At 42.4% G+C, this 13,375-nt stretch overlaps 1 protein-coding gene across 1 annotated transcript in view; it reads left to right on the plus strand.

The window, feature by feature from the left end:
* TACR3 (tachykinin receptor 3) overlaps window positions 1-13,375 on the plus strand; it is a 51,801-nt gene that overhangs the window by 21,829 nt on the left and 16,597 nt on the right. Inside the window, exons 2-3 of the mRNA XM_015820084.1 lie at window positions 431-619; window positions 1,465-1,615. Coding sequence (XP_015675570.1) covers window positions 431-619; window positions 1,465-1,615 — 340 coding nt within the window. The remainder of the gene's footprint in view (window positions 1-430; window positions 620-1,464; window positions 1,616-13,375) is intronic.

Raw genomic sequence — 13,375 nt, forward strand, 5'->3', positions numbered from 1 at the left:
CCCTTTAAAATTTATAAATAAAGAAGTAAAGTTTTAAAAAGCAGTCATAGAAAGAAAACAAAAGAAATTTAAAAGAACATTTTACATAGAAATATAGCATCAGTGAAGTTGCATAAGCTTTCATCTTCCTAATACAAAAAAGTAACTATTGTCTTATGAATGGCAGCCCTCAACCAAGCCTGATGATTGGGGATATCGGCAGAGATTATCATGAGATGCATAATCAGAGAGTCATCTGTGTGTTGGGATTGAACTCACAGAACCAGGTGTGCAGAGAATTGCAATATGGCGTTTTGCAAGGGGTCACATTGAAGAAACCTATTGTGATTCAGCACAAAACAGCAGCCCTCAAATTACAATTTCCTACTATCTATGTAATAATTTATGTGCTGTTTAATGGTTGTTGTTGTTTGTTTGTTTGTTTTAACAGATACATGGCCATTATTGATCCTTTGAAGCCCAGGCTGTCTGCCACCGCTACAAAAGCAGTGATTGCAAGTATATGGATTCTAGCGTTCCTCCTTGCATTTCCTCAGTGTCTCTTTTCTAAGACTCAAGCGGTGCCAGGACGAACTCTGTGCTATGTTTCCTGGCCAGGTGGTATGAAACAACGTTTTACGTAAGTCAACACTTTAAATAGTTGGGTATTTTTGCATGCTTGTTTTGCCCTACAAAAGCATAGAAATATGATACCTGCCATAGCGATTCAAATTAAAGATGGCAACTTGAGAGAACTGAATGTTTCAACCAAGTCCATTATTTCCATAGTTGCACTTCATTGTGATAGTAGTGGAAGAGGTAGACTGCAATAGATCCTCCTCAGAAAATTTCAGATGTTGTGGAACAGGATCTTTCCAAATAAGATTCTTAAATTAGCCTTTCCCAACATGGAGCCATGAAGACTTGAAGAAGTGGTACATGGCTTTGCTTTTCCATCTGTGAAAACGCATATGGAGTTCTGTATCACTTTAAATATGAGTCAGTCTGTTACTGTATAATTGGTAATGTAGCATATTACAGTTCACCAGATGCATGGAATATTCTGCTATAGAGGTGCCTGCATTTGTGTGTGTGAATGAGTTATGTGAAGGGAAAGGAGTATGGTGCAGAATAGAGTATAGAATAGATAATAAGTATTAACAAAGCAATAGATATGACACAGACATGCTTGCGTTGGTGAGCTGGTTTATATATTATACCAGATCATGGTCTTTTTTAATCAATGAGATATTACATCTTTGAAATTCTTAATTCCACTCTTTTATAATGAAATCAATCTTTGTAATTATTTTATTCAGTGATAGCTATGTTGAAATCAATACTATTTGAAATGTTCCCCACTGATTTTGAACTATTGCAAGGTTTGATATTATATTCATGAGGAATGCTGGTTGCTTTTAACAGCACAAACAATAGCATTTAAAAAAATGTTTTTGGTGTCAGGCTCATGTTCTTCTCTTCTAGGTATCATATCATTGTGATCGCATTAGTCTATTGTTCCCCCCTGCTTGTCATGGGCATCACTTATACAATTGTTGGAATTACCCTGTGGGGTGGAGAGATCCCAGGTGATACTTCTGACAAATACCATGAGCAGCTGAAAGCTAAGAGAAAGGTACTGTAAAACTTCAGCTTTCTTGTTTAGCCATTATTAACAGATTTTACAATATTTATAAGCTATCCCTATCTTCAGGCTGTAAGTAATGTATAAATAAGGTGACCAACTTTTTTACAATGAAAAGGAGGACACAAATAAATTGAAGAAAAAAATATCGTAAATAAAAGAAACATTTTATTCATTGCAACAATAACACAGAATACACTATAATATGATAAATGCATAATAAAAAACATTTGTAACAATAACATTTTATATTGTAATTATGCTTACATGCCGCGCCCCCGCCCGCAGCCGCCCCACCAGCACTGCTGCCCCACCGTGTAGAGCGGGCCCCGCAGTTCCCAAAGCACCAGCTATGCCAGCTCCGGCCCCAGGGGGCAGCCCACCATCGACACACCCCGCCTGCAGCTGCCCCGCCAGCACCACCACCCATCCTGCGCAGCCCCGTGTAGAGCAGGCCCCGTGACTCCCACAGCACGGGGGGCAGCCAGCCACTGCCGCCCCTCACACCCCCGCCCACAGCAGCCCCGCCACCCCTGCCTCTTGCGCCCGCAGCCATTATTGCCCTAGCAGGGCCGAAGATCAAGAGAAAGTTACCGTGGTGTCGCCGCTCCAGGTATCCTCCAGGTATCTTCGGGACTAACTAGGAGATGGTGTAGTTGGGTAGCAGGGAGGGGTGCAAAGTTTCTGCCAATTCACGTTCACTGCAGACAACTTACATGTGCAAAGTTTGCCGGCCAGGTGTTTTGGCGCGCTCAGCAGCAATTCCTATTGGCTTTCGAAAGCCAATAGGGGGAGTAGCACAGCTCATGCAAAAGTTGAACAAAAAAACATCAAAAAAAGGTGCCGGAACACTGTTCTGAGCGTTCTATGAGAAAAAAAAAGCCCTGCAGATTAGTCTTCAAATATCGAAAAGGAGGACATGTGGGAGGACACTTTTTGAGGGAGGACAGAACTCACAAAAGAAGGACTGTCCTCCCTAAAGGAGGACGGTTGGTCACCTTAGTATAAAGTATTAGGAAGTCATTAAAAACAAGGGCATAAGATAAGGGATGGCTGCTCAAATTTTCATTCCTGGCTAAAAACCCACTGAAAAATAATGGTCTTACAGCATCTTCTGTAATGTCGGAAGGATGGTATCATGTAGTAGTTCTCCAATGGAAACATGTTCCACAATGTAGGACCAGCTGCAGAAAAGGCATATCTTCTGATCTGCACACATTTCTTTCTTCACTTAAGGCTGGGAGGTTCAGCAAGCCCTCTCAATGATCAGAACGGACAGGAAGAGCCATATGCAGTAAGACAGTGTCTGATTAGTAGCAACAATAATTTATGCATCTTCATAACTTTTTCATTTCAAAACCACTGGGGTTTTTTTTCTCCATCTCACTACACCACTTTTCATGCAAATAATAAAACTTGATTTAAGACAGAGTATTGACATCGCCTATGTTTCATTTGTTTATCGTCTCATTTATTTTCTGGCTGTCATGTTATGTAGCATCTTCACGTTAAAAAAAACTTTAATGAAGTTTTCAGGATTTAGTTATATTGGTAGGCACTTACATATAGAAGTTAAAAGTTTTCTAATGCATTTGAAATTGGAAATACCATGTGATACAAATTTTATGAAGTCAACTGACTAATTTTGTGGTGCATTCCAGTGCAACCTCTTTTGATGATTTCCTGATCAAAGTCCTAAATCGCTGAGTTTTGTATCATTAAATAGACCTTTCTGCTTTGAATGTGATAAACAAGAGTCTAGAGCAGTGCTTCTCAACCTGTGGGTCAGGACCCCATTTGGGGTCGATCGACCATTTCATGGGGGTCGCCAAGCAAGGCTGTCCGCCATTTTTTTGTCCGCCATTTTTTTTGTCCGCCATTTTTTCCCTTTTTCCAGTGGGTGCCTTACCTCCCTTGGGCTGGGCCAGCTGGTGGTCAGCCGCTCCATCTCTGCTGCTTGCCAGCTACGCCTCAGCCGGCGCAGGGGGTGGAACCACGCATGCGCGGCGCTCCCAGGCAGGGAAAGTCCTTGACTTACGACCGGTTGGGTAGTCCTCGACTTACGACCGGTTTAGTCCTTGACTTACGATCGGTTTAGTCCTCGACTTACAACCGGTTGGGGTCGCGGCATTAAAAAGGTTGAGAACCGCTGGTCTAGAGCTTGATGTTCTAAGAATGTCATAGGGTTCTGTTTTCTCCTCTCGGTTGTAACATATTATAATATAAAATGTGTTTTGGTATCTTTTAGTGGTTGCTGCTAGTAGAGGCAGTGTTGTCATATCTTCCATTCTGATTTACTACTTATTTTCCCAGAAAGGAAGACATAGTGTCTTATTCAGGGAAGTGCTAAATCTGGCTCACACTGGCTTACTAGAGCCAATTGTTAATTCTGGAATATTGTTTCTCAATTGATAGCCAAAGTATCTACAATGTCTCGTGCACTAATCAGTAATGGAAATACAAGTGGCAAAGCTGGTTTTTAAATATTTAGCAGCAAACTTTATGTTTTATAGGAAGTAATAATTTAGGTACCTAAAATGTGCATATGTAGATTGTATCCATTCATACATGTAAAATTTAAAAAAGTACTATTCATTTAAAATACATTGTAACTTGCAACAGAGAAGACCATAGCTAGATAACTTGCCTATCTGCTCAGTGATTGATTATGTGCCATCAAGCCATTTTCTATTCCTAGTGATCACTTAGGTAAACTTTCTTCATGGCAATATGTCTTTAACCTGGCCTTTAGGTTTCCCAACAGTATAACTGAATCTGTCTACCGTGATGCTTCCTTCCTTCCACCTTTCCCAGTCTGAGAACCTTTTCCTGAAAGCTAGGTCCTTGTATAATATGTCGGAAGTAGGGTAATGTGAGCTTGGTCATTTGTATCTTAATTGACAACTCTAGGTAGATATCTTCTGTGATCCATTGGCTTGTTTTCTGTGCTGTCCATGGCACTCTCAGGAGTCCTCACCAGCTTCAAAGCTCAAAAACGTCAATACTTATTATTAGTAGACAACTTTAGAATCTCTTTATCATTAAATTGCATTTGGAATAGATAGTGGATGGGGATGCTTATAACCTTTGCAGTGTTGCTGAATTGCAGCTATCAGAGTCTTATCACTGACCATGCTAGATGGAGTTAATGGGGGTCATAGTTTAATATCTGGAGGGCGCCAGATTCCCTACCCTTCAAAATAAGATGCTGCAAATGGAAGATTATTCTCTAGTGAACCTCCCAAGAGAGCCTGTCCGTTATAAAGGAAGACACATGACTACACTGACATTAAATCATCCCCTAAAGCATCTAGTTCCACCCCAACTCACTGTTTTCCAATACAGACGGCATTAAACCTTGACCATGCAGAATAATATTGATCGGTCTTTTCATTTTGTCAATAAAGAACAAGTTTATACAGAGACAGCTAACACATTTAATCCATCTAAAATTGTAAATCCAGGATGGCACTGTCTTTCCATTGCAAAATCATATTTATTTGAAACCTGGCAAGTAGCTGATAATAATCTGTTATTGTTTATTATCTATTATTAAATAGTCTTTAATAGCCTGTTTTAAAAATGCATTTCAGTATTGAGAATAATTCAAGAGTTTTAGATGTCCCTAACGATAATAAAATATTCTGCCATTACACTTTGTGGGCAATTCAAATTTCTACTGCAATTATTTAAATAGGTTAGATTTGATCAGTAATGAAGAGCTCTAAAGTGTGAATCCCACAAAATATGCATGATTTTAAAGAAATATATAATTATCTGGATTATTCCAAATAATCATATGAAAAGGGATCAAAGGAATAAAAAAAATACTACCTTACCTTTTTTCCATTTGTTTATTAATTTTCTTTTTCTCCTTTGTTTCTTTTTGTCTCTATGCTGAAGAGATTTTTTTTTAAAAAAATGTTCCAAATATGCTTAAAATGAGCGCATATTCAATTACTACTTTAATAATGCAGGATCTTGGTCCAGAGCCTTCTCCACTGTTCTGACTCTGGCTTTGCTATAGATTTTTAAATGCTCTGTACAAAATGAACAAACCACCCCAGGTCCCATTTATCAATTTGTTTTTGTCCAGGGTTTTAATGGTATCCTGTTTCTTCTTGATGATTTTCCATTGCTTCCTTCATTGGGCTGAGAGAGTGATTGGCCCAAAGCCATCCAGCTAGCTTTGTGCCTAAATGGGGACATGAACTCATAGTCTCTTGGTGTTTAGCCTGATGGCTTAACACTACACCAGAGTTTAGTGTGTGTGTGTGTATGTGTATGTACAGTCTTTTGCATAATGTGTGGGATGAAACATTTGTGTGTGTGTGTGAAACAGTATAAGAGAATTGGGACTGCAGAAGACAGGGGACCCAGGAAAACCACTCAATACGGGGAACTGAAGAAGAGTAGGCATAATAGAATCTTCAACCAGAAGAAATTAAGGAGGTATATCTATTTTTGTGAATGCTTTTCACGTTGACTATTCATTTATTTATAACTAACAAAACTAAACTCTGGTGTAGTGTTAAGCCATCAGGCTAAACACCAAGAGACTATGAGATCATGTCCCCATTTAGGCACAAAGCTAGCTGGATGGCCTTGGGCCAATCACTCTCTCAGCCCAATGAAGGAAGCAATGGAAAATCATTCAAAATATTTCCAGGAAAATTTCAGGGACTTCTGCAGGCAGTCACCATGCATCAACATGGACTTGAAAGTTCTAAAACAGACTCAAACATATAGTCCATTTTTAATATATTAGACAGATGAGAGATACCTAGATAGATAGAATTGGTGAAAGTAAACATTTTTTCTCTTTCCAAATATCTCTCTGGCCCTATAAAATATTGACAGCTAACGGAGCACAACTGGAAGAGACCAGGTTAGTGGAAGATGATCAAGTGTTCTTGTAGTGTATCAACAGCTTGAGGAACACCAGTTGCAAGTTGATTACTTTTTCCCCCTGCAAAATAAATATTGGCAGGTTATCGAAATATGGCACACCTGTCTCTCTCTCTCTCTTTTTCATGCTAAAATTTTCATGGATACGCTGCTCAAAACGATTTTAGTAACATTTAACTTAAGGCAAGATCTTAGGCTTCGTCTGCTTAGCTGACAAATCTGACATTTAAAAGATGGGCAGCTTAGTTTAATAACTTAGCTACAGAGACAGCAGTGCTGTACTGATTAAAAAAGGGTGGGAGCTATCATGATTCAGATTCAATTATAAACATTTGAAATGGATTTTTGGATGAAAATCCAGTTTCTATTGATCATGTTCAAATGAAATATACATACATATATACATACACACACATATACAAAAACATATATATAAACAATATATATATACCGTATATACTCGAGTATAAGCCGAGATTTTCAGCCCATTTTTTGAGCTGAAAAATGCCCCCCTAGGCTTATACTCGAGTCAGCTCACAAAAGAAAAAACTGGGAGCCGCATAATTTGTACGCACATGCGTGCGCGCACGCAGAACAGGAAGCTTGATTTAAAGAGTGGAGCCTAAGGCAAAACTTGCACCGGCTCTGCCCCCCGTCCAGCTCCGTCCTGGCTTCTCCTCCCCTTGGAAAAGACTGCTCTCCCCCCACCCCACGCTCTCCCTCTCTGGGACTTTCTTCTTTCCGCCTTTTGGCGCGAAGGTTCCCAGGGAGCGGAGGAGGAGGCCAACGGGGAGAAGGAGCTGCAGACTCACCTATCTCAGCCTGCTGTGGGAGGCTGGAGTTGAGGCTTCTGGCTCGGCTGCCCAGGGACGGCCCAGGGAGCGATGCCCCTGCCGGCTGCCACCCCCGCTGGACTGGCTCAGGGAGACACGTGGTCGGCTCGGCTGCCCAGGGAACGATGCTGGTGGCCGCCGCTCGGTTCCCCCCTCCCGCCTTTCCAGGCACACCCGGTGCTCCCCGAGCCAGAGGCCTCTCGGGGGAGCTGATAACGCCAGTCAACAGCTGAGCAGGAACTCGCAAGTTACGGTAATTTCAGAGCGGCGGGCCACGGGGGAAAGAAAGAGTGAGAGAGAGAGGCAAGCAGGCAAAGCGCAGCACCAGGGGAGGGGGAGCGAGCGGCGAAGAAGCTGCCGTTGCCGCCGCCCCACCAGGCAAGCAGGCGGAGCGCAGCACCAGGGGAGGGGGAGTGAGCAGCGGCGGCGGCGNGGCGGCGGCAGCGGCTTCTTCGCCGCTCGCTCCCCCTCCCCTGGTGCTGCGCTCCGCCTGCTTGCCTGGCGGGGCGGCGGCGGCGGCAGCAGCTTCTTCGCCGCTCGCTCCCCCTCCCCTGGGTAAATTCGCTCCCCCTCAGCCCAGGTAAATTCGACCGTATTCTTCAGCCAATTCTTCATGTGATGCTCCAGGTACGGCCCTCCCCCCTTCCGTTCCCTGCGGCGCTGCGTGTCGAGGCCGGGACGGAATACCCCGGACCGCCACAGCCAAGCGCGAGGAGGAACGCCAGATGCCTCGCGTGAAGGGGGGAGGCCTGGCGACGCTGCACTCTGCCGGGCGCTCACCGACAAACCGAGGGGGCCGAGGCGGCCAAGGAGGAACAGCCAACTGCCGGCAACCAGCCGGAACTGCTGGGGCCGGCCCGTATTGAAGAATACTGCCGAATTTACCCGGGCTGGCCGAGAAAGGCGCACCTCCAGCCTTCCCCACAACCGGGAGAAGCCCCCTCCCTTTTGCAAGGTCGCCCCCTCCCCGCTTTTGGGGTGGGGGAGAATTGAGAGAGAGAGAGAGAGAGAGAGAGAAACACACACACACACACACACAAAGAGGAGAGGGAAGCCGGCCGGCCCACCTGTTTCCCCCTTTCCCTGCGCGAGCGTGTGTGGATTCCCCCCCCCATTTCTTTTTTCTGCCCGCCTCTCTCGCCCGCCCGCCCGCCCGGTTCCAGCTTCTCACTATCCGAGAATACCCTTCCAGCTGACGTGGGGCATGTTATCAACTATTGCTCCTTTGTGCAAAGTGCTACAATCGCGTGCAGAGGGGTGGGGTTGCAAAGAGGCCGATTAGCCCAGGCGGAAAAATGTGTTTGCTGAAAAATGCCCCCTCGGCTTATACGCGAGTCACCATTTTTTCCCAGTTCTTTGTGGCAAAATAGGTCCCTCGGCTTATAGTCGGGTCGACCTATACTCGCGTATATACGGGTATTGCTGGTGAGAAAACGATTTCTGAAAGTCTGACCATTTCGCTTAATATTTGATCATCCAAGTTATTTCATATATATGCTGAATCTGCCAGTCAAATGTGCTATATTGAAGTTTTATATATTTATGTTTTATTTATTCTTATCCTGCCTGTATTAGTTTTAGAAAAAAACTCAAGGTGGCAAACATTCCTTCGTTCTCTTATCTAACCCACTATACATGACACTGTCATCAGATTATAAAATTATAAGGCGATGTAACAAAGTGAATTCTTTTTTAATAGACTTTTCTTGATTATAGCCATCAGCTTACTTTCTTGCGTCAAAGGCCTTCCACTGTTAGGCATTACCAGGGGGCTGACTATGAAGATAAAATGAAAAGACCACTTAGTGTGACAGATGATATTTGTGAAGGAAGACTGTTTTTGAAAGCAAGCCTTGAAATCAAGAAAACTCTTATTCTCAATTTAAGAAAATGTTAGGGTCACATTTGATATTGAAATGAATATTTTACAAATTCCAGAAAACATAAATGTATACCCAGGTGACAAAAATATAATCACTCAACATAATTTATTCTGAGATTCTTACCAATCAAACTAAGAGACATTACATATCATGGCCCCGTCGGAGCTTGGGTCTGAGGAGGAGGAGGAGGAGGAGGAGGAGGAGGAGAAGATGGAGCTGGGGCTGACGGAGGGAGATGGCACTGCCTCTCTGGGCCAGGAGGAATGACTGGAGGACGAGGCAGTCCCAGCTCCCTTGAGCCTCCGAAGAGGAAGAGAGCGCACAGGATGACCCAGTGAGGGGGAAGGAGATGGAAAGGGAAGGCAGTAGAACAGAGGAGCGACAGAGCTCAGAGACAAGCAACTGCCTCCCCCTCCTGATCCCCGAGGACAGAGAATGGAGAGGAGGAGGAGTCCATGCAGGGCGACCCGACTACTCGGAAGGAGGGTGCCCTGCCCCTCTTCACAAGGCTCACCTGGGGAATAGGATTTAAAGCAGTGGTTCTCAATCTTTTTAATGCCGCGACCCCCAACCGGTCGTAAGTCGAGGACTAAACTGGTCGTAAGTCGAGGACTAAACCGGTCGTAAGTCGAGGACTTTCCCTGCCCGGGAGCGCCGCGCATGCATGGTTCCACCCCCTGCGCCGGCCGAGGCGTAGCTGGCAAGTAGCAGAGACGGAGCAGGCCGACCACCAGCTGGCCCAGCTCAAGGGAGGTAAGGCACCCGCCGGAAAAGGGGGAAAAAAATGGCAGACAGCCTTGCTTGGCGACCCCCTTGAAATGGTCAATCGACCCCAAATGGGGTCGCGACCCATAGGTTGAGAACCGCTGATTTAAAGAGATGCCATGGGGAGGGGGGTTTGTTGGGAACAAGCTTTGCATTTTTCTAGCCACACTTGCTGTTACTGACATCTTGCTGCCTTGCCTTGCCTTGCCTTGCCTTGCCTTGCCTTGCCTTGCCTTGCCTTGCCTTGCCTTGCCTTGCCTTGCCTTGCCTTGCCTTGCCTTGCCTGGCTCTGTGGGATTTTGCAGTGACACAGCTCTGCTCTGGGTTGTGCTGCAGTCCCAGCAAACCCTCCGTGTGATGAGGACGCCCAGTGACCAAGCTTCCTGAACTGTGCTGCTCCCCTCGATTTCTATTGGAGGTGTATGTGCATGGTTAAAGCTTGCTCTTGGACTTGCAGTGAACAGTGGGAATTTTGGGGGAAAGTTGGATCAATAAAAGGGAGTTAACCCTTCACTTCATCTGTGTCACTTCTGTGCCCAGCCTTGGGTCATATCATTACATTTGAGTACCAATGTAGTCCCTAAAGCCCTTCTAAACCTTGCTAGGAAAGTGTAATTTTTTACTATGGGAGAATTTATATCTTACTAAGTAAACATACGGGGAGTAATAAAATTAACTGAATATCATTAGTACAGTTTAGTTATCATACAGAGGCACTCATAACAAAATGGCATGCATTACGACATCAGACAAGTGACACTATAAAGTACTTACGCCATAATGTTTGATGCAAGTATGTAAAGCATGCTGCTTACACAATGACATCATGCCATGTCAAATGATGTCATCATTTGTCTTCCTCCCATCCCTTCGAGATGCCCAATTATGGAGCTAAATCGAGTTGCTGATATTTTCTCACCTATTTTTGAAGAGTGGCTACCAGCACACAACCTGGATGGTCAGTATGAACCTCAAGCTGAGGAGATTTTGGGTTTTTGTGTTAGGATTTGAAGCACAACTTCAATCCCAACAGCACTGACATAACAATTAATATTTTAATAATAATTTTATTTAAAAAAATAAAATTATAATGATGAAAAACTAATACAAACTAAAAAAGAAAAAATAGAAGGTGCATAAAAAATAGAAAGGAAAGAAAAAATAAGAATGAGTTAAAGAAAAAGAAAAGAAATTTATAAAGAAATGACTTCCCCCTTCATCACAACAAGTATGAACAATTTTAATAACTTATCGCCTTCTCTTAATGTACAGCAAATAATCTCTTCTTCCCATATCCCTTCTCTTATGTACAAAGGGACTCTTAATGGGTTCTTCTCCTTTAATTGTAGATTTTAGTTTCTTCTAATTCTGTCTGATGTCCAACTTTCAAAGCCCCATCCTTTTGCTTAATATTGAAAATTCTGCTTTCTAGAACCTTATTCACTCCCTTACTATATTTAAAGGTTACAACTATGTTACCCCTTTCCCTTCTGTCCTCCAGGCTGTACGTATTCAGTTCCTCTAATCTCTCCTATACTCTCCTATACGTTTTATCCCTCAGACCTTGCACCATTTTTGTTGCCCATCTCTGGACTCGCTCAATCTTATCAATATCTTTTTATAAGTGAAGTCTCTGGACAGAGTATTCCAAATAGAGTCTGACTGAAGCCCTATATAGCAGGATTAGGGCCTTTTTCTTGCTGGTGGGTCTCACTCTGCTATTCAGTCTTCGCTTAGCCTCTGCATTAATTGTCAAAGGGTGAAAGGAAAATATACAATATTATGAGTCAAGGTTTCAATGTTGGGCTATCTCTGAGCTGCCAAATCTGAAGAACAACTATAAGGAGCAAAGAGAAGCATAAAAGCCTAATTCTGTGGGGCCACTTCCTAGTCATCCAGAGTTTTTCAATCTAAGTTTGGTAGTCGTACAAAAAAATGAATTAATTAAATCTATCTCACTCTTAAAATATGTTATCAAAAATGCATCATGTTTACACTACAGTGCAGTTTGCTAAGTCACTCTTGCTTAAATATCAGAGTAATTACTTACTCTGCCTTACTCTGGTCAGAAGTTCTCACTGCATAAATTTGGACACAGATTTTTTCCAGGAGATTATATGAGAGTAGCAGGATTCGCTCTCTAAATAATTCTTGTTTAATTTCCAGAGATAATGAAAAAAGATATTGGAGAAAGGAGAGCTAATGCACTATTCTTTACTCCTCCATGCACAATTTTAATTGTTTAGCAGAAGTTAACATTTGCATAATTCTACAGATATGATTGTCAAAACTTTAAATTACATACTACAAATAATTTATAAAGAGCTATGATGCCCGCTACTAAATTATATTAGGAAAACCAGTATATACATTTCCACAGGATGTTCCTTTGCCACATTATTTATGAATTCCATCTGTACTTCTCTTGCATTTCAGCTTCCAAGCTTGGTGTTCACCAAATCTGTTAGATTTCAATTGGCAAAATCCACAGTGGACATTTTTAATTATCATTCTGGCTGGAAGTTGACTAAATTGAAGCCCAAGAATCTGGAGATGACAAGATTAGGTTTGGCTACCCTATTTCCTATTCCCTTATTAACTCTAGGTAGTCTTTTTGGCAGGGTCATTCTATGAAAGGGGGATTCTCTCTGTATTTTTGTGGGATTTTTTTCTGATTATCTGTATTGTTTCTTCTTTTCAAAATTTCCGGTCACAATCATTTATCTGAATCATTAATAGGCTTGTTTGGATGGCATTTTGCTTAAAGTTAGCCAAGTCCTGAAGGGAGATGATGAGACTGTGAATTGGATTAGAAGCAATGTAAGCAGTGGCTATAACTAAGATGCTGGAACAGTGTTCATAACTGTGTTCATATTCTCCTCTATGTGCTCATAATCACCAGAAGGGTATGAACAATGAGACATCTTTTTTTTTTTAGGCAGAAGGAATTTGACCAAGGAAATAGAACCCACAATTATTATGAAGACATGTTGTTGTGAAGCTTCTTCAGTTCTTAATTCTAGTAGAGTTTACCAAAAAAAAGGATCACGAAGCTAATATAGAATTATAATTTAATTTAACTTAGACATGATATTTTTGAGATTTAGGGTAAGTTTTCTTACTGAAACATTTCCTCTGTTGCCTCCTGCAACAATAATAGTCACTATATAGCTCTATGAGTAGCCTAGGAACAATTAAACAGTTGGATCTGATCAGGTTAATAAATGTGTGAGAGAGACCAACAACAACAGCAAAAGCCTTGCATCATCATACTAAATATCTGAAGCAGTTGCATAGGAAGATATTACAATGTATTAACAAAATTATGAATGAATCTCTCAAGCTGTGCTTCTGGCTAGTAA

This window comes from Protobothrops mucrosquamatus, unplaced genomic scaffold (genome assembly GCF_001527695.2).
Source record: "Protobothrops mucrosquamatus isolate PMUCROS unplaced genomic scaffold, P.Mucros_1.0 scaffold1058, whole genome shotgun sequence".
NCBI classification, from domain to species: Eukaryota; Metazoa; Chordata; class Lepidosauria; order Squamata; family Viperidae; genus Protobothrops; species Protobothrops mucrosquamatus.